This window comes from Coregonus clupeaformis, unplaced genomic scaffold (assembly GCF_020615455.1).
Source record: "Coregonus clupeaformis isolate EN_2021a unplaced genomic scaffold, ASM2061545v1 scaf0003, whole genome shotgun sequence".
NCBI lineage: Eukaryota > Metazoa > Chordata > Actinopteri > Salmoniformes > Salmonidae > Coregonus > Coregonus clupeaformis.
In genome coordinates, this window is record NW_025533458.1 from 93,525 (window position 1) to 115,734 (window position 22,210).

At 45.5% G+C, this 22,210-nt stretch overlaps 1 protein-coding gene across 1 annotated transcript in view; it reads right to left on the bottom strand.

Moving 5' to 3' along the window:
- LOC121554317 (disintegrin and metalloproteinase domain-containing protein 33) overlaps positions 1-22,210 on the bottom strand; it is a 207,645-nt gene that overhangs the window by 65,143 nt on the left and 120,292 nt on the right. Inside the window, exon 4 of the mRNA XM_041867832.2 lies at positions 16,413-16,491. Within this exon, the coding sequence (XP_041723766.1) occupies positions 16,413-16,491 (79 nt within the window). The remainder of the gene's footprint in view (positions 1-16,412; positions 16,492-22,210) is intronic.

Genomic DNA, 22,210 nt, shown 5'->3' on the forward strand with positions numbered 1-22,210 from the left:
CCCCACAGGATTAAGGGGCAGCACTGGACTAAGAGGCATCACCGGACTCAGGGGCAGCACCGACTGGGCTGGGCAGCACCGGGCCAAGGGGCAGCACCGGGCTAGGGGCAGCACCGCTAAGGGGCAGCACCGAGGGGCAGCACGGGCTAAGGGCAGCACCGGGCTAAGGGGCAGCACCGGGGGGCTAAGGGGCAGCACCGGACAAAGGGGCAGCTCCGGACTGAATGGCGGATCCTGGCTGGCTGGCTCTGGCGGATCCTGGCTGGCTGGCGGATCCGGCTGGACGGCTCTGGCGGATCCGGGCTGGACGGCTCTGGCGGATCCTGGCTGGACGGCTCTGCGGATCCCGGCTGGACGGCTCTGGCGGATCCTGGCTGGACGGCTGCCTGGGGATCCTGGCTGGACGGCTCTGGCGGATCATGGCTGGACGGCTCTGGCGGATCCTGGCTGGACGGCTCTGGCGGATCCTGGCTGGACGGCTCTGGCGGATCCTGGCTGGACGGCTCTGGCGGATCCTGGCTGGACGGCTCTGGCGGATCCTGGCTGAACGGCTCTGGCGGATCCTGGCTGGACGGCTCTGGCGGATCCTGAGCTGGGCGGCTTGGCGGATCCTGGCTGGACGGCTCTGGCGGATCCTGGCTGGACGGCTCTGGCGGATCCTGGCTGAACGGCTCTGGCGGATCCTGGCTGGACGGCTTTTGGCTGGCTGACGGGTCTGGCTGCTCATGGCTGGCTGACGGATCTGGCTGCTCATGGCTGGCTGACGGATCTGGCTGCTCGTGGCTGGCTGACGGATCTGGCTGCTCATGGCTGGCTGACGGATCTGGCTGCTCATGGCTGGCTGACGGATCTGGCTGCTCATGGCTGGCTGACGGATCTGGGCTGCTCAGTTGACGGATCTGGCTGCTCATGGCTGGCTGACGGATCTGGCTGCTCATTGGCGGCTGCGACGGTGCTGGCTGGGCGGCTGGCGGTGGAGGCGGACCCCAGCCTCGAGAGTGGTCATCACCTCCCGCAGGGCGGTTCCGATCTGCAGGAGCTGCTCTTGCTGGACCCGAACCTGGGCTTCCAGTCTTGTAAGGGCTGCGTCGGCTCCTGCTGATTCCATCGCTGGTGTATGATTCTGTCTGGTGGAAGGCTCTAGCGCAGGGTTCTTCAATCCTGGTCCTGGAGGAGGTCGAAACACTTCTGTTTTTATTTCTACCTGGTAGTTAATTGCACTCACCTGGTTTTCCCAGGTCTGAATTAGCCCCTGATTAGAAGGAGGGATGATAAAACAGAGGTGTTTCGGCCCTCCAGGACCAGGATTGAAGAACCCGGTCTTAGCGGCTCCTGTTCGGAAGGAGGCCTAGCGGCTCGCCCGGTCTGGCAGACGGCTCTGAAGGAGCTCATGGCCGACGGGCGGCTTTGCAGGCTCAGTACAGACGGGCGGCTTATGCAGCGCTTGGCAGACGGGCAGTTCAGGCGCCCAAGCCATGTGCCCCCCAAAAATGTTTTGGGGTTGCCTCCCGTCCTTCCGACGATGGCCCTGCTGCTGTCGGTGCTCCTCTCCTGCCAGGTTCCCCCTTCATCGCCCTCCGGTACGGAGAGCCTCCTCCTGCGTTATCTGTCCCCAACCGAGGAGGACATCCACCAGCGTGTTTTCTCCTTACCCGGCGCTTCCTCCCCAAGAAATGTTTGGGTAGTACTCCCGGGCTTCCAGCCTTGCCTCCGTGCTTCCGCCTCATACCACCTCCTCTCTGCTTTAGCTGCCTCCAGCTCTTCACGAGGGCGGTGATATTCCTCCGGTTGTGCCCACGGACCCTTTCCAGCCCGTATCTCCTCCCATGTCCACGAATCCTTTGGAGGCGTCCATAAATCCTGTGTAGGTAGGTCCTGTTGCCGTTTGTTACGCTGCTTGGTCCTCTTGTGGTGGGTTTTTCTGTCACGATCGTCTGAAGAAGCGGACCAATACGCAGCGCGTGGAGGGAACATGATGACTTTATTTTATAAAGCAACCACGAAAAACAACAAATGACGATAGTGAAGTCCTCTGTAACACTGACAGAAACATGGAACAAAACCCACAACCCCAAGGTGAAAACACACAGTATAAATATGGCTCCCAATCGAGATAACGAGCCGACAGCTGACACTCGTTACCTCCGGGTGGGAGTCATCAACCAAACATAGAAAAAACAACCTAGACTAACCAACATAGAAATACACCCAAGTGAAATGAACAACCCTGGCTCAAAAATCAAAGTCCATAGAGCCAGAGTGTCACAATTATAAAGCATAAGATATGAAACACCAAGTTAAGCGGAGTGTAATGACAATAATTGTTGTTATTTTTTGATGATGTTTTGATAGTTAATTTATAAAAGTCTGTTAGCATAGAAGCTAACGTCGGCTAAAGTTAGATCCAGTCAAGCTAGCATTTTGTAGTCATGGCGACAGGACCAACGAACATTCGCACAGAATGTAAAGAAAGGGAAACATTGTAACTTGCAGTTTTTAGGGATATGTTGAGAATTACATTATGAAAATGTATCTATGAGATAAGATGATAATTAATAAAAAAAAAAAAAAAAAATTGTATGTTGGCTGTTTAGAATTGTATAAGAGTAGCCAAGTCAGTTGAATGAGATCCAACTGAAAACTGTATTAAAGAGCGAAGTACCAGATAAACTAACTATTTATTATAAATCTTCAAGGTTTCAGACTCCCTTCATTCTCCTCACCATACCCTATCCAAGTCCCAAGGTTTAAGAGGGTAGACTACACTATTAGACCATGTGTGTTGTGTTTTTTCACTATGAGCTAAAAGGGTTTAAGAGGGTACGAGGCCTATGCTTTGCTATTGCAGAGCGAGTAGTCAATTTTGCATTATGTGAGTACCATAAATTACTATGTTTTTGGTCACTTTAACCGAAAAACGAAGGGACACAGCCCATCATAATACATTGTAAACAAATACCATGCTTTCATGTTTCACTACATGCTGCTAGTACAAAACCATGGTATTTTCTTCATTATAAACTGGGTGGTTCGAGCCCTGAATGCTGATTGGCTGACAGCCGGTGTATACAGTGAGGGAAAAAAGTATTTGATCCCCTGCTGATTTTGTACGTTTGCCCACTGACAAAGAAATGATCAATCTATAATTTTAATGGTAGGTTTATTTGAACAGTGAGAGACAGAATAACAACAAAAAAATCCAGAAAAACGCATGTCAAAAATATTATAAATTGATTTGCATTTTAATGAGGGAAATAAGTATTTGACCCCCTCTCAATCAGAAAGATTTCTGGCTCCCAGGTGTCTTTTATACAGGTAATGAGCTGGGATTAGGAGCACACTCTTAAAGGGAGTGCTCCTAATCTCAGCTTGTTACCTGTATAAAAGACACCTGTCCACAGAAGCAATCAATCAATCAGATTCCAAACTCTCCACCATGGCCAAGACCAAAGAGCTCTCCAAGGATGTCAGGGACAAGATTGTAGACCTACAAAAGGCTGGAATGGGCTACAAGACCATCGCCAAGCAGCTTGGTGAGAAGGTGACAACAGTTGGTGCGATTATTCGCAAATGGAAGAAACACAAAAGACTGTCAATCTCCCTCGGCCTGGGGCTCCATGCAAGATCTCACCTCATGGAGTTGCAATGATCATGAGAACGGTGAGGAATCAGCCCAGAACTACACAGGAGGATCTTGTCAATGATCTCAAGGCAGCTGGGACCATAGTCACCAAGAAAACAATTGGTAACACACTACGCCGTGAAGGACTGAAATCCTGTAGCGTCCGCAAGGTCCCCCTGCTCAAGAAAGCACATATACATGCCCGTCTGAAGTTTGCCAATGAACATCTGAATGATTCAGAGGAGAACTGGGTGAAAGTGTTGTGGTCAGATAAGACCAAAATGGAGCTCTTTGGCATCAACTCAACTCGCCGTGTTTGGAGGAGGAGGAATGCTGCCTATGACCCCAAGAACACCATCCCCACCATCAAACATGGAGGTGGAAACATTATGCTTTGAGGGTGTTTTTCTGCTAAGGGGACAGGACAACTTCTCTGCATCAAAGGGACGATGGACGGGGCCATGTACCGTCAAATCATGGGTGAGAACCTCCTTCCCTCAGCCAGGGCATTGAAAATGGGTCGTGGATGGGTATTCCAGCATGACAATGACCCAAAACACACGGCCAAGGCAACAAAGGAGTGGCTCAAGAAGAAGCACATTAAGGTCCTGGAGTGGCCTATCCAGTCTCCAGACCTTAATCCCATAAACAATCTGTGGAGGGAGCTGAAGGTTCGAGTTGCCAAACGTCAGCCTCGAAACCTTCATGACTTGGAGAAGATCTGCAAAGAAGAGTGGGACAAAATCCCTCCTGAGATGTGTGCAAACCTGGTGGCCAACTACAAGAAACGTCTGACCTCTGTGATTGCCAACAAGGGTTTTGCCACCAAGTACTAAGTAATGTTTTGCAGAGGGGTCAAATACCTTTTTTCCTCATTAAAATGCAAATCAATTTATAACATTTTTGACATGCGTTTTTCTGTCTCTCACTGTTCAAATAAACCTACTTATAGACTTTTCATTTCTTTGTCAGTGGGCAAACGTACAAAATCAGCAGGGGATCAAATACTTTTTTCCCTCACTGTATTAGACAATATACCACGGGTATGACAAAACATTTATTTTTACTACTCTAATTACGTTGGTAACCAGTTTATAATAGCAATAAGGCACCTCGGGGTTTGAGGTATATGGCCAATATACCACGGCTATGGTCTATATCCAGGCACTCCGCGTTGTGTCGTACTTAAAAACAGCCCTTAGCCGAGGTATACTGGCCATATACCACACCCCCTCTGGCCTTATTGCTTAATTGTACTACCATGGTTCATTTTTGTACCATGTTAGCTAGAATAAAATATTATGTTTTTTTGGTAATTGCCATGGCAGGAAAATATCATGGTATTTTCCTGCCATGGTATTACAATAAAAAAAACGATCACTGTTTTTTGGCCACTACCATGGTATTTGCACCAGTACCATGGTATTTTCCTGCCATGGTAGTGACCAAAAAACCATGATAGTACCATGGTGTTTTTTTCATATAACTACCATGGTACATTTTTGTAAGGGCAATACCGACTGGGACTATTCAGTAGGTTTCTGTGCATTCATTTAAAAGCTTCAGGGTTTCAGTGAAATATCTCTTTATTGAGGCAGCTCCTGTGCATGCTTCTACTACTGAATACACATGTAGATGTGTCTGAATGGAACGCTTTCCTGCACAGTAATATGACATGTACAAGATCAATACAGGAACAGAGGACTTAATGAAATTTACATTTTAGTCATTTAGCAGACGCTCTTATCCAGAGCGACTTACAGTTAGTGAATACATATTTATTTTTTTATACTGGCCCCCCGTGGGAAACGAACCCACAACCCTGGCGTTGCAAACGCCATGCTCTATCAACTGAGCTACATCCCTGCCGGCCATTCCCTCCCCTACCCTGGACGACGCTGGGCCAATTGTGCGCCGCCCCATGAGTCTCCCGGTCGCGGCCGGCGGCGACAGAGCCTGGATTCGAACCAGGATCTCTAGTGGCACAGTTAGCACTGCGATGCAGTGCCTTAGACCACTGCGCCACTCAGGAGTTATATTTCCCTTGATATAGCCTGCAGCGTCACTGCAGTGGCATTGAACATGTCTACTTTATGAGAAACTGAGGCAGCATTGCAGCTCTGTTTTTCTGCCTCTAAGGAACACAGAACATAAACTTCCTGTTGACCTTTGACTTGAGCTGGCTGTTTTGGAAATTATGTCAATGGGCCAGGGACGTGATGTCACAATGGGCGACGAACGATGTAACAGAGCATTGTCCTCAGGTGTTGCTTTGTGGCCCTGTGGCCTCCGCCACAACACACCAACATCCGAGAGAACCGGCTTTGTCGGTACATCAGACTGTGAAATTAGCTCATCTATTTGAAGCGATGGGTATGCTCATGCATGGCGGACATATAAATCAATTGTCAGTGAAAACGTTGCCTGTCAATCTAAGAGCCTTCTCTCTTTCACTATACTAGAGGTACCACATCACATCGATAGTGGAAAACCAAGAGTACACACAACACCTTACACACAATGCCTTTCCCATGTTTCAGGTGTATTATGAAATTACATGCCATCTGGTAAGGTGTATACTGTAAATAAATACAGTTGAAGTCGGAAGTTTACATACACCTTAGCCAAATACATTTAAACTCTGTTTTTCACAATTCCTGACATTTAATCCTAGTAAAGATTCCCTGTCTTAAGTCAGTTAGGATCACCACTTTATTTTAATAATGTGAAATGTAAGAATAATAGTAGAGAGAATGATTTATTTCAGCTTTTATTTCTTTCATCACATTCCCAGTTGGTCAGAAGTTTACATACACTAATTTAGTATTTGGTAGCATTGCCTTTAAATTGTTTAACTTGAGTCAAACGTTTCGGGTAGCCTTCCACAAGCTTCCCACAATAAGTTGGGTGAATTTTGGCCCACTCCTCCTGACAGAGCTGGTGTAACTGAGTCAGGTTTGTAGGCCTCCTTGCTCGCACACGCTTTTTCAATTCTGCCCACACATTTTCTATAGGATTGAGGTCAGGGCTTTGTGATGGCTACTCCAATACCTTGACTTTGTTGTCCTTAAGCCATTTTGCCACAACTTTGGAAGTATGCTTGGGGTCATTGTCCATTTGGAAGACCCAATTGCGACCATGCTTTAACTTCCTGACTGATGTCTTGAGATGTTGCTTCAATATATCCACATAATCTTCCTTCCTCATGATGCCATCTATTTTGTGAAGTGCACCAGTCCCTCCTGCAGCAAAGCACCCCCACAGCATGATGCTGCCACTCCCGTGCTTCATGGTTGGGTTAGTGTTCTTCGGCTTGCAAGCTACCCCCTTTTCCCTCCAAACATAACAATGGTCATTATGGCCAAACAGTTCTATTTTTGTTTCATCAGACCAGAGGACATTTCTCCAAAAAGTACGATCTTTGTCCCCATGTGCAGTTGCAAACCGTAGTCTGGCTTTTTTATGGTGGTTTTGGAGCAGTGGCTTCTTCCTTGCTAAGCGGCCTTTTAGGTTATGTCAATATAGGACTCGTTTCACTGTGGATATAGATACTTTTGTACCTGTTTCCTCCAGCATCTTCACAAGGTCCTTTGCTGTTGTTCTGGGATTGATTTGCACTTTTTGCACCAAAGTATGTTCATCTCTAGGAGACAGAACGCGTCTCCTTCCTGAGCGGTATGACAGCTGCGTGGTCCCATGGTGTTTATACTTGCGTACTATTGTTTGTACAGATGAACGTGTTACCTTCAGGCATTTAGAAATTGCTCCCAAGGATGAACCAGACTTGTGGAGGTCTACAGTTGTTTTTCTGAGGTCTTGGCTGATTTCTTTTGATTTTCCCATGATGTCAAGCAAAGAGGCACTGAGTTTGAAGGCAGGCCTTGAAATACATCCACAGGTACACCTCCAATTGACTCAAATGATATCAATTAGCCTATCAGAAGCTTCTAAAGCCATGACATCATTTTTTGGAATTTTCCAAGCTGTTTAAAGGCACAGTCAACTTAGTGTTTGTAAACTTCTGACCCACTGGAATTGTGATACAGTGAATTATAGGTGAAATAATCTGTCTGTAAACAATTGTTGGAAAAATTGTTTGTTAAAATAGTTTGCGGGAATCGGAGTACATAAAAAGGTTGACACCTCTCCGCAAAACTGAGAGCAATTTTATTTATACCCGGGAAAAATGCATGATGATTGCAGTCATGTTGAAAATGTTTCAAAAGCCTAACTTTGGGACAGAGGTGTTTATTTTCCCCTATCAATTCAAGCTTTTGGGGGGACTGAGCATTTGACAAGTCTATTTCCCTCATTTCTAAATATTGACCTACTTCTTTACATAGAGTGCAGCCAAATTAAGAGATAATCAGGACTGCTGCTGATGATGATATATTACTGTGCATCTTCTGTAGAATAGCTCATAATAAACAATAACTCATAAAAATCTACTCATAAACTCAGCAGTGCCCCCAATAGCTTTAAAGCTTACATACAAACCTGAACTGTGGAACTGTAACAAAATGTCTTAGCCTCAGAAATGCCATCAAAGGATAAATGTTTGTACAGTACCAGTCAAAAGTTTGGACACACCTACTCATTCAAGGGTTTTTCTTGATTTTTACTATTTTCTACATTGTAGAATAATAGTGAAGACATCACAACTACGAAATAACACATATGGAATCATGTAGTAACCAAAAAAGTGTTAAACAAATCAAAATCTATTTTAGATTTTAAATTATTTAAAGGACCCTTTGCCTTCATGACAGCTTTGCACACTCTTGGCATTCTCTCAACCAGCTTCATGAGGAATGCTTTTCCAACAGTCTTGAAGGAGTTCCCACATACAGTACCAGTCAAAAGTTTGGACACACCTACTCTTCCAGGGTTTTTCTTTATTTTTACTATTTTCTACATTGTAGAATAATAGTGAAGACATCAAAACTATGAAATAACACATTTGGAATCATGTAGTAACCAAAAACAGTGTTAAACAAATCAAAATATATTTAAAATTTGACATTCTTCAAAGTAGCCACCCTTTGCCTTGGTGACAGCCTTGCACACTATTGGCATTGTCTCAACCAGCTTCATGAGGTAGTCACCTGGAATGCATTTCAATTAACAGGTGTGCCTTGTTAAAAGTTAATTTGTGGAATTTATTTCCTTCTTAATGCTTTTGAGCCAATCAGTTGTGTTGTGACAAGGTCGAGGTGGTATACAGAAGATAGCCCTATTTGGTAAAAGACCAAATCCATATTATGGCAAGAACAGCTGAAATAAGCTGGTGCTTATTTTGAATATTGGCCAATTGTCTAGAACTAAAGTTCTGTCAGCATGAAGCTGAATGCACACCAACAATGTAATTTAACTCCATAGACTCTGGTTAAAAAAACTCAGAATCCATATGTGTGTTTTCATAGTTTTGATGTATTCACTATTATAGTAAAAATAAAGAAAAACCCTGGAATGAGTAGGTGTGTCCAAACTTTGACTGGTACTGTATATTCACAGTAAAAAGTAGAGAGGAATTGTGACGAGGTGTGAATGAAGGAGTCAGGCGCAGGAGGTAAAACACCGAAGTCCTGAGTTTATTCCGTTTACATAAATAAAACGCACCCAGCGTCAAAACGAAACTATCACAAGGGATAGTAGCTCAACTGCGCTACTCGCTCTCACAATGAAACAATCACTCACAAAGACAAGGGGGACAGAGGGAACACTTATACACATACTAATTAGAGAAATGAGCACCAGGTGTGTGTGATTGACAAGACAAGACATGACAAGTGGAGTGATGAGAATGGGATCGGCAGTAACTAGTAAGCCGGTGTTGACGAACGTCGAAACCTGCCCGAACAAGGAGGGGAGGCAGCCTCGGCGGAAGTCGTGACAGGAATGAATCAGTCTTAGAGTGTACCCGTAAGAGGTTCAAACCTTGATGCTGATTTTGTAGTACACATGTACGGCACAACACAACAATAGTGAAGACATCAAAACTATGAAATAACACGTAAGGAGTCATGTTGTAACCAAAAAAGTAAATGGAACACTAGTCACTTTAATAATGCCACTTTATGTCACGACTTTATGTCCTCTCCTTGTTCGGGCAGGCTTTGTCGTTCGTCGTCACCAGCATTCTAGCCACTGCCGCTCCTCATCTCATCATTCCATTTGTTTTGTCTTGTTTATTACACACACCTGGTTCATATCCCCTCATCAGTAACTGTATAAGTGTTCCCTCTGCCCCCTTGTCTTTGTGTGTGATTGTTTATTGTGGAGGTTAGATTAGCTCGGTGGAGCTCCTTGTATTTTGTATCGCTGGGAGATTTCACCCATTTGCCTTGTTGTTTCTAGTGCGCCTGATTTCCGCACTGGATTGTTTGACACATTGCTGCGTACCGCTGTGTTTTTGGAATAAGCCTTTTATTCTGTGATTTACTCTCCTGCGCCTGACTCCTTCAAAATCACTCACCACAGAATCACACACCAAGACATGGAGTCAGCAGGAGAAGAGAACATGCCTGGAGTCGTGGCGCGGATCCGGGAGCATTTTACCATGCTAGCCAGCTTGGGAGAAGCAATGGATCGGGTTCTCCAGGTCGTCCAACGTCTGGAGAGGAGAGGACCCGACCCTTCGGGACCAGCTGATCAACCGGATCCAGTCACCCAAACCCCAGCATCCAGAGGGATTCATCTATCCCGACCGAGGGATTTTGACGGGACAGTTGCCTGCTGCCAAGGATTCCTCCTGCAGCTGGACCTCTACTTCTCAACCATCAGCCCGGCTCCATTGGAGCAGGAGAAGGTGTCCACACTCGTCTCCTGCCTCTCAGGGAAAGCCCTAGAGTGGGCCAACGCGGTCTGGAGTGAAGGAGGAGCCGCATTGGACAACTACAGGGGAGTTTGCTTGCCTCTTCTGGGCAGTCTTCGACCACCTGCCCGAAGGAAGAGAGGCAGGTGAGCGACTGGTCCAACTGAGGCAGGGGACGAGGATCGCACAGGACTTTGCCCTGGAGTTTAATACTCTAGCGTCTGGGTCCGGATGGAACGAGCGTGCCCTCATCAACAGATTCCGGTGCAGCCTGCGAGAAGACGTCTGAAGGGAGCTAGCCTGCTGGGATGCCATGTTGACTTTCGACTAGCTGGTGGACATGGCCATCCGGTTGGACAACCTGCTAGCTGCAAAAGGACGTTCTGGAAGTGGCCTGCCAGTTTCACCCCCCTTCAACCTGGATTCGGTTCCGATGGAGATGGGTGGTGCAGTGATCCGGGAGAACGGAATGCAACAGCTCCAGCGTCACGCTTGTGGCAGGAGAGGACATTCTACCGCACGCTGTCGTCAGGGTACTTCGTGGGTCTGGAGGCGGCAAGCAGGGCACTCTCGTGTCACCCCAGGTAGCACAAACCCACACTCGTTCAGAGCCTTCTGCTGCGCACTGCAGCATACAAGTCACCTTTCCTGATTAGACAGTGGTGTCCCAGTGTAAGGCGCTGGTCGATTCAGGCGCAGCTGGGAACTTTATGGACAGGTCGTTAGCTCATAGCCTAGGTATTCCGTTGGTTCTCCTATCCATTCCACTGCCCATCAAAGCACTTGACAGTTGACCATTAGGGTCAGGGTTCGTTAGGGAAGTTACAGCACCAGTCACAATGGTTACGCAAGAGACCCAGAGAGAGCAAGTCAAATTGTTTCTATTGAGTCTCCTGATTTCCCTGTTGTGTTGGGTTTTCCCTGGTTAGCACTACAGAACCCCATCTTTTCATGGCCGCAGAGGGTTCTCACGGGGTGGTCGCGAGAGTGTCAGGGTAGGTGTCCAGTTGTTTCCGTTGGTGCAACCTGGTGGAATGTCCAGACACTACCTCCACCTTGTGCATTCCCCCCCGAATACCTCGATTTGGCGCACGTGTTTTCCAAAACGCAGGCGACCAAATTACCACCTCATTGGGTGGAAGATTGCGCGATAAACCTCCGGGTAGACGCTGTGCCTCCCAGCAGTCATGTATATCCCCTGTCACAGGCTGAAACGGAGGCGATGGCGACATGAGTCTCAGAGTGTCTGCGCAAGGGGTTCATACGTCCCTCCACTTCACCCGCCTCCTTGAGTTATTTTTTGTGAAGAAGAAAGACGGAGGGCTGTGCCCTTGCATTGATTACCGAGCACTGAACAAAGGGACAATTCGTTATAGTTATCCTCTACCCCTCATTCCATCAGTAATCAAGTCAATGCATGGGGCACGCTTCTTCACAAAATTAGATCTCTGGAGTGCTTACAACCTGGTGCGTGTCAGAGAGGGGGACGAGTGGAAGACAGCATTCAGCACAACCGCAGGGCATTACGAATACGGTGATGTCATACGTTTTGATGAATGCTATATCAGCCTTCCAGTCCTTTGTGAACGAGGTGTTTCGGGACATGGTTGTTCGCGGTGTAGTGGTCTACATCGATGACATTCTGGTGTATTCCGCTATGCGCACCGGCCTTCCAGCCACTGCCGCAACTCATCTCATCAATCCATTAGTTTTGTCTTGTTTATTACACAAACATGGTTCATATCCCCTCATCAGTACCCATATAAGTGTTCCCTCTGCCCCCTTGTCTTTGTGTGTGATTGTTTATTGTGGAGGTTAGATTATCTCGGTGGAGATCCTTGTATTTTGCTAAATGGCATATTATTAATATACTGCTAAAAAAAATAAAGGGAACACTTAAACAACACAAAATGTAAGTCAATCACACTTCTGTGAAATCAAACTGTCCACTTAGGAAGCAACACTGATTGACAATAAATGTCACATGCTGTTGTGCAAATGGAATAGGCAACAGGTGGAAATTATAGGCAATTAGCAAGACACCCCCAATAAAGGACTGGTTTTGCAGGTGGTGACCACAGACCACTTCTCAGTTCCTATGCTTCCTAGCTGATGTGTTGGTCACTTTTGAATGCTGGCAGTGCTTTCACTCTAGTGGTAGCATGAGACGGAGTCTACAACCCACACAAGTGGCTCAGGTAGTGCAGCTCATCCAGGATGGCACATCAATGCGAGCTGTGGCAAGAAGGTTTGCTGTGTCTGTCAGCGTAGTGTCCAGAGCATGGAGGCGCTACCAGGAGACAGGCCAGTACATCAGGAGACGTGGAGGAGGCCGTAGGAGGGCAACAACCCAGCAGCAGGACTGCTACCTCCGCCTTTGTGCAAGGAGGAGCAGGAGAAGCACTGCCAAAGCCCTGCAAAATGACCTCCAGCAGGCCACAAATGTGCATGTGTCTGCTCAAACGGTCAGAAACAGACTCCATGAGGGTGGTATGAGGGCCCGACGTCCACAGGTGGGGGTTGTGCTTACAGCCCAACACCGTGCAGGACGTTTGGCATTTGCCAGAGAACACCAAGATTGGCAAATTCGCCACTGGCGCCCTGTGCTCTTCACAGATGAAAGCAGGTTCACACTGAGCACATGTGACAGACGTTACAGAGTCTGGAGACGCCGTGGAGAACGTTCTGCTGCCTGCAACATCCTCCAGCATGACCGGTTTGGCGGTGGGTCAGTCATGGTGTGGGGTGGCATTTCTTTGGGGGGCCACACAGCCCTCCATATGCTCGCCAGAGGTAGCCTGACTGCCATTAGGTACCGAGATGAGATCCTCAGACCCCTTGTGAGACCATATGCTGGTGCGGTTGGCTCTGGGTTCCTCCTAATGCAAGACAATGCTAGACCTCATGTGGCTGGAGTGTGTCAGCAGTTCCTGCAAGAGGAAGGCATTCATGCTATGGACTGCCCGTTCCCCAGACCTGAATCCAATTAAGCACATCTGGGACATCATGTCTCGCTCCATCCACCAACGCCACGTTGCACCACAGACTGTCCAGGAGTTGGCGGATGCTTTAGTCCAGGTCTGGGAGGAGATCCCTCAGGAGACCATCCGCCACCTCATCAAGAGCATGCCCAGGCGTTGTAGGGAGGTCATACAGGCACGTGGAGGCCACACACACTACTGAGCCTCATTTTGACTTGTTTTAAGGACATTACATCAAAGTTGGATCAGCCTGTAGTGTGGTTTTCCACTTTAATTTTGAGGGTGACTCCAAATCCAGACCTCCATGGGTTGATAAATTTGATTTCCATTGATCATTTTTGTGTGATTTTGTTGTCAGCACATTCAACTATGTAAAGAAAAAAGTATTTAATAAGATTATTTCATTCATTCAGATCTAGGATGTGTTATTTTAGTGTTCCCTTTATTTTTTTTGAGCAGTGTATTATTATTTTTATTTTTTATCGCCGGGATATTTCACCCGTGTGCCTTGTTGTTTCCATTGCGCCTGATTTCCGCGCTGGAGTGTTTGACGCATTGCTGCGTACCTCTGTGTTTCCGGAATAAACCTTTTATTATATGATTTACTCTCCTGCGCCTGACTGCTTAAAAATCACTCACCACACTTTAATAATGTTTTCAAATCTTGCATTACTTATCTCATATGTATATATCGTATTCTATACTATCTTAATAATTTTGTACATATCTTACATTATCTCATATGTACAGTTGAAGCCGGAAGTTTACATACACTTAGGTTGGAGTCATTCAAACTCGTTTTTCAACCACTCCACAAATATCTTGTTAACAAAGTTTTGGCAAGTCGGTTAGGACATCTTCTTTGTGCATGACACAAGTCATTTTTCCAACAATTGTTTATAGACAGATTATTTCACTTATAATTCACTGTATCACAATTCCAGTGGGTCAGAAGTTTACATACACTAAGTTGACTGTGGCTTAAAAAAATTCCAGAAAAGGATGTCATGGCTTTAGAAGCTTCTGATAGGCTAATTGATATAATTTGAGTCAATTGGAGGTGTACCTGCAGATGTATTTCAAGGCCTACCTTCAAACTCAGTGCCCCTTTGCTCGACATCATGGGAAAATCTAAATAAATCAGCCAAGACCTCAGAAAAATAAATTGTAGACCTCCACAAGTCTGGTTCATCCTTGGGAGCAATTTCCAAACGCCTGAAGGTACCACGTTCATCTGTACAAATAATAGTACGCAAGTATAAACACCATGAGACCACACAGCCGCCATACCGCTCAGGAAGGAGACGCGTTCTGTCTCCTAGAGATGAACGTATTTCGGTGCGAAAAGTGCAAATCAATCCCAGAACAACAGCAAAGGACCTTGTGAAGATGCTGGAGGAAACAGGTATAAAAGCATCTATATCCACAGTAAAACGAGTCCTATATCGACATAACCTGAATGGCCGCTCAGCAAAGAAGAAGCCACTGCTCCAAAACCTCCATAAGAAAGCCAGACTACGGTTTGCAACTGCACATGGGGACAAAGATCGTACTTTTTGGAGAAATGTCCTCTGGTTTGATTAAACAAAAATAGAACTGTTTGGCCAAAATGACCGTCGTTATGTTTGGAGGAAAAAGGGGGTTGCTTGCAAGCCGAAGAACACCATCCGAACCGTGAAGCACAGGGTTGGCAGCATCATGCTGTGGGGGTGCTTTGCTGCAGGAGGGACTGGTGCACTTCACAAAATAGATGGCATCATGAGGAAGGAAAATTATGTGGATATATTGAAGCAACATCTCAAGACATCAGTCAGGAAGTTAAAGCTTGGACGCAAATGGGTCTTCCAAATGGACAATGACCCCAAGCATACTTCCAAAGTTGTGGCAAAATGGCGTAAGGACAACAAAGTCAAGGTATTGGAGTGGCCATCACAAAGCCCTGACCTCAATCCTATAGAAAATGTTTGGGCAGAACTGAAAAAGCGTGTGCGAGCAAGGAGGCCTACAAACCTGACTCAGTTACACCAGCTCTGTCAGGAGGAATGGGACAAAATTCACCCAACTTATTGTGGGAAGCTTGTGGAAGGCTACCCAAAACTTTTGACCCAAATAAATCAATTGAATGGCAATGCTACCAAATACTAATTGAGTGTATGTAAACTTCTGACCCACTAGGAATGTGATGAAATAAATAAAAGCTGAAATAAATAAATATCTCTACTATTATTCTGACATTTCACATTCTTAAATAAAGTGGTGATCCTAACTGACCTAAGACAGGGATTTTTTACCAGGATTAAATGTCAGGAATTGTGAAAAACTGAGTTTAAATGTATTTGGCGAAAGTGTATGTAAACCTCCGACTTCAACTGTATATACTGTATTCTATACTATCTATTGCATCTTAGCCTATGCCGCTCTGACAATGGCATTGGTCATCCATATATTTTATATTCTTATTCCATTCCTTTACATAGATTTGTGTTTATTAGGTATTTGTTGTGGAACTGTTAGATATTACTTGCTAGATATTGCTGCACTGTCGGAACTAGAAGCACAAGCATTTCACTACACTCGCAATAACATCTGCTATCCATGTGTATGTGACCAATACATTTGATTTGAATTGCTTCGCTAACGTACTTGTTCCACCAATCTATATAATATTTTCATGGAAAGATGCTCATTTGAAATGAATCAAGGCATAGTTTGACGGACCCCTCTGTGTGTGTGTGTGTGTGTACATGTCTTGTGGAAGTGTGTGGAAATAAAATAATGTTGAGTAGCATGTGAGAGTTTTTTCTGCTGGAGATACTGTATGTCTCTGAAACATGATGTGATGTAGGTCTGAGAATCCAGCACCCCCAGTCTGAGTAGTGATAGGCATGAGGGAGAGAAAGAAGGAGAAAAAGAGAGGTAGAAAGAGATAAGAAAAACCTGGAGGGATGAGACAATAAGAGAAAATGAGTGCAACAGAGAGTGGGAAGAGACTTACAGTGTAATTGGGGGCCACAGTGACAGGCTGCCCATCTTCATTGTAGTGTGTTTCTGTGAAGTCTGGACCCAGGAGCTCCCTGAGAGAGAGAGAGAGAGAGATTACCAGACGTGGGAAGGCTTGAAATTACAATTCTAACAGACAACCTGAACAGCTCAGCTTCGCTGAGAGAGTATTAGAGTGAATAACATTCGCTGAATATCTGATTTGTGACCTTTAGATCAGGCAGATGCAACACAACAGTGCTAACATTTAATCTAAGTTTCGAAATGCTGACATGGAACAGACTATAGCTGCTGTTGCTAATGCTACTTCGAAAAACTCTGATTTTGATGAGGTTTGGTCTGAGAACTCAGTGAGGAGGAAGCCACTGACATTCTGTGGTAGTGAGGGAAAAGAGTTGGTAGACATTCCAGCAGTACCTGATGCTCCTTAAGGTCTTAACCCCCTAAGGTTGATGTCCGCTTCCCTGTGGAAATCTAATTAGCATAAAACAAAAATCCCCATAAAAAGATGTCAGTTTAAGCTAGAGATATTTGTTTTTTCGCATTGGATTCGTCTCAATCCACTGCATCCATGTAGTGTTCCATGTAGTGAATATGTTATTCAATGTGTTTGTATACTGAAAATAAATAATGAAAAATATAACTATTTTTTATACTTCAAGGGGTCCTAAAATTCAAAAACGAAATAGCAAAATTATCATTGGTATGACCTTCCTAAAACAATTTAATATAGCTTAGTAGATATCAAAACCAGTGTGGATTGCAGATACTCCTTAGAGCATTCTAATCTCAATTAATCCAGAACTAAAATCTTGCGTGATTTGGTCTGCTGCATGATTAAGTTCTGGGTCGTATTAGAAAGTTCAGTTTGTGACGTCTCCACCTTTGCCAAAGGAAACTCTCAGCCAAAGCCCCACCCTTCAGCTAACTTCCCTACACGTGCGAAGCAGTCAAAGCACCACCTTCGCCCAATCCTGATATGTCCAAATAATCAGTGATGAAAACCACCAGAAAAACATGGTGTCACAACAGATTCTCCGGTTTACCCGCTTAATCTGTCCACGAGAGATTAAGAGCAGTCCATAGACTGCTTACGAGATAAGGAAAATAACATTTCAATACATTATTTCGCTGAACTATCCCATTACATTTTAAAGAGTTACAAAAAATTATATACGGCACTTGCACATCTGATCTATCTTTGTTGCAGGTTTAAAGAGTTACTACCTTTAACACTAGAACTGCTAAAACAGTCATTTGGATTGCTCATGAATTTAATTGTTTTATTACTCTCTTACTGCCATTTTTAAAGTCATAACCCCTCCGTGCTTGACTTTTCCTAAATAAGTCTATATAACACACTGTCATTGTTAGAATCTTAATATCACAAACAGAACCGGACTTATAACCAGTTTTACGAGGGCATGTCCACAAGAGATTAAAAGCAGTCCTCCTGACAGTAGGGCCTGCTCCGCTCCTTCTCCCGACATTGAAGGTGCCATGGCCAGTCGATAACCACCCCGATAATTGCCTCAAAACTGAACCTAAACTATACTGAAACAAATTGTACACATATAACAACAGATTAAATAAATTAAGTAAAGTATGATGGGGGAGAATGGGTGAGTTGATGAGCGACAGGAAGCGAATGATGCATAATTATTTAATCACCTACTGTGAATGAAGAATAGGGCTGGCCATTCTATTGTATTGATCTATTCTAATTATAATCTCAAAATGGTATGTACCCAGTCCACCAAATCCAAGCAGTCTTATCAGTCTACTCTGGCCTACTTGGAGTACATAGTGAAAGCGTGCGTAATTTACAATGGCAAGAAGACCAAAATCTGAAAGAAAACGACTCAGGTGGTGGGACAGAAATTAATCATGACATCTTTGATGATTCATCTTCTGATTCTGAGTCTCAGCCTGAACCTACACCTCTGAGGTCTAAGCGCAAAAAAATACAGAACAGTGCACACTGAGCAGGTGCCCACGCTACCACCAAATGAAACCATGAGACAGGAGAGAGGACGGGGATGGCACCGTTTGGATAGAACAAGCCAGTGACGGTGACAATGCTACAGGCCAATTTACCAGCACAAAATGTAAACACTGAGAAAGCAGGCCCTACATCTCAAGCAAAAAACAACATCCGCAATGCACTCACCAGCTTTTGTTGTTTATGCGACATGGATATGCTCCAACTGATGCCATTGTGTGAAGACGCACACCATATAAGCACGAGCTGACAATAATTGACAATTTTTGACTGCTGTCATATCGACACTTAACGTATAATCATTATCATTGCATTATTGCTTTTGTGCTTACTTTCACTATTTATCAAGCACACTTTGCGCTTAAAATGATTACGCTACTGATGATTTCATCCTTTGACCATGCGTCTTGCTGACCGTGCGTCTTGGTGGTTGGAATAGGTTATTTTGTTGTTATAAAAATAAACTGTTACCGCATTCCAGCACATACAGTGGGGAAAAAAGTATTTAGTCAGCCACCAATTGTGCAAGTTCTCCCACTTAAAAAGATGAGAGAGGCCTGTAATTTTCATCATAGGTACACGTCAACTATGACAGACAAATTGAGGATAAATTATCCAGAAAATCACATTGTAGGATTTTTAATGAATTAATTTGCAAGTTATGGTGGAAAATAAGTATTTGGTCACATACAAACAAGCAAGATTTCTGGCTCTCACAGACCTGTGACTTCTTCTTTAAGAGGCTCCTCTGTCCTCCACTCGTTACCTGTATTAATGGCACCTGTTTGAATTTGTTATCAGTATAAAAGACACCTATCCACAACCTCAAACAGTCACACTCCAAACTCCACTATGGCCAAGACCAAAGAGCTGTCAAAGGACACCAGAAACAAAATTGTAGACCTGCACCAGGCTGGGAAGACTGAATCTGCAATAGGTAAGCAGCTTGGTTTGAAGAAATCAACTGTGGGAGCAATTATTAGGAAATGGAAGACATACAAGACCACTGATAATCTCCCTCGATCTGGGGCTCCATGCAAGATCTCACCCCGTGGGGTCAAAATGATCACAAGAACTGTGAGCAAAAATCCCAGAACCACACCGGGGGACCTAGTGAATGACCTGCAGAGAGCTGGGACCAAAGTAACAAAGCCTACCATCAGTAACACACTACGCCGCCAGGGACTCAACTCCTGCAGTGCCAGACGTGTCCCCCTGCTTAAGCCAGTACATGTCCAGGCCCGTCTGAAGTTTGCTAGAGTGCATTTGGATGACCAGAAGAGGATTGGGAGAATGTCATATGGTCAGATGAAACAAAAATAGGGTAAAACTCAACTCGTCGTGTTTGGAGGACAAAGAATGCTGAGTTGCATCCAAAGAGCACCATACCTACTGTGAAGCATGGGGGTGGAAACATCATGCTTTGGGGCTGTTTTTCTGCAAAGGGACCAGGACGACTGATCCGTGTAAAGGAAAGAATGAATGGGGCTATGTATCGTCAGATTTTGAGTGAAAACCTCCTTCCATCAGCAAGGGCATTGAAGATGAAACGTGGCTGGGTCTTTCAGCATGACAATGATCCCAAACACACCGCCCGGGCAACGAAGGAGTGGCTTCGTAAGAAGGATTTCAAGGTCCTGGAGTGGCCTAGCCAGTCTCCAGATCTCAACCCCATAGAAAATCTTTGGAGGGGAGTTGAAAGTCCGTGTTGCCCAGCGACAGCCCCAAAACATCACTGCTCTAGAGGAGATCTGCATGGAGGAATGGGCCAAAATACCAGCAACAGTGTGTGAAAACCTTGTGAAGACTTACAGAAAACGTTTGACCTGTGTCATTGCCAACAAAGGGTATATAACAAAGTATTGAGAAACTTTTGTTATTGACCAAATACTTATTTTCCACCATAATTTGCAAATAAATTCATAAAAAATCCTACAATGTGATTTCCTGGATTTTTTTCCCTCATTTTGTCTGTCATAGTTGACGTGTACCTATGATGAAAATTACAGGCCGCTCTCATCTTTTTAAGTGGGAGAACTTGCACAATTGGTGGCTGACTAAATACTTTTTCCCCCCACTGTATGCTTTCCCTTTCATAGTTGTAACAATGGCCCTCCATGAATAAAATTGATTGAATACTTGAATTTCTGTGTTTTTAGTGGTTTTTCATTTTGACATATAACATACAGTAACATAAACTAATGAAAACGCTATTGTGATATATATATTTTTTTAAACGGCATATTCTAATGTTACCTAAGATTTTTATAAACAACCATATGATTATTTTTACAATAAAATATATTAAATGTATTATTTACACTGTTAGAATGTTGCAGTCAGAATGACTGCTCATTACCTTGACGGGGGGTGTCACGATCGTTGGAGGAAGTGGACCAATGCGCAGCGTGATGAGGGAACATACTTTAATTATTTTTCACCAACACGAACAAAACAACAAAACGATACGTGAAGTCCTTGGTTTACAGACACAAACCATACACGGAACAAGATCCCACAAACACTGTGGCAAAACAGGCTGCCTAAGTATGGTCCCAATCAAAGACAACAAGCAACAGCTGACTCTACCCACATGTACATATTACCTCAACTACCTCAACTAGCCGGTGCCCCCGCACATTGACTATGCAACGGTACCCCCCTGTATATATAGCCTCCCTACTGTCACTTTATTCTATTGTATATATAGCCTCCCTACGGTCACTTTATTTTTACTTCTGCTCTTTTTTTCTCAACACTTTTTTGTTGTTGTTTTATTCTTACTTTTTTGTTTAAAATAAATGCACTGTTGGTTAAGGGCTGTAAGTAAGCATTTCACTGTAATGTCTGCACCTGTTGTATTCGGCGCATGTGACCAATAAAATTTGATTTGATTTGATTTGATTTGATTCATGTTGCCTCTGATTGAGAACCACCCCGGCCAACATAGCTACACATGAACTAGAACTTAAACACAGAACACAAACACATAGAAACTACACACCCTGGCTCAACATAACAGAGTCCCAGAGCCAGGGCGTGACAGTACCCCCCCCAAAGGCGTGGACTGCGACCGCGCCAAACATAAACCGAACAGGGGAGGGCCGGGTGGGCATTCCTCCTCGGAGGCGGATCCGGCTCCGGGCGTGACCACCACCCTCTAATAAACCCCCCGTAGTGCCCCTGGTCTGGTCTGGCCCCGCTGGCTGGAGCTGGACTGGACATCGGTGGAGCGGATTGTTTAGGCTCCGGTGTGGAGCAGCTGACCGGTACCTGACCAGGCACCGGTGAAACGGGCACGGGCTGTGCCGGACCGACGATGCGCACTACCGGCTTGGTGCGGGGAGCAGGGATGGGCCAGACCGGGCTGATGACGCGCACCATTGGCTTGGTGCGGGGAGCAGGAACAGGCCGGACCGGGCTGACGACGCGCACCCCTGGCTCGGTGCGCGGGGTGCAGGAACGGGCCGGACCGGGCTGACGATGCGCACCACAGGCTTGGTGCGGGGAGCAGGAATGGGCCGGACCGGGCTGACGACGCGCACCCCTGCCTTAGTGCGGGGAGCAGGAACGGGCCGGACCGGGCTGACGATGCGCACCATAGGCTTGGTGCGGGGAGCAGGAACAGGCCGGGTCGGGCTGGCGACGCGCACCGTAGGCTTGGTGCGAGGGGCAGGAACAGGCCGGGCCGGGCTGGCGACGCGCACCGTAGGCTTGGTGCAAGGGACAGGAACAGGCCGGACCGTACTGGGAACACACACCACTGGCCTTACACGGGGATCAGGAACGGG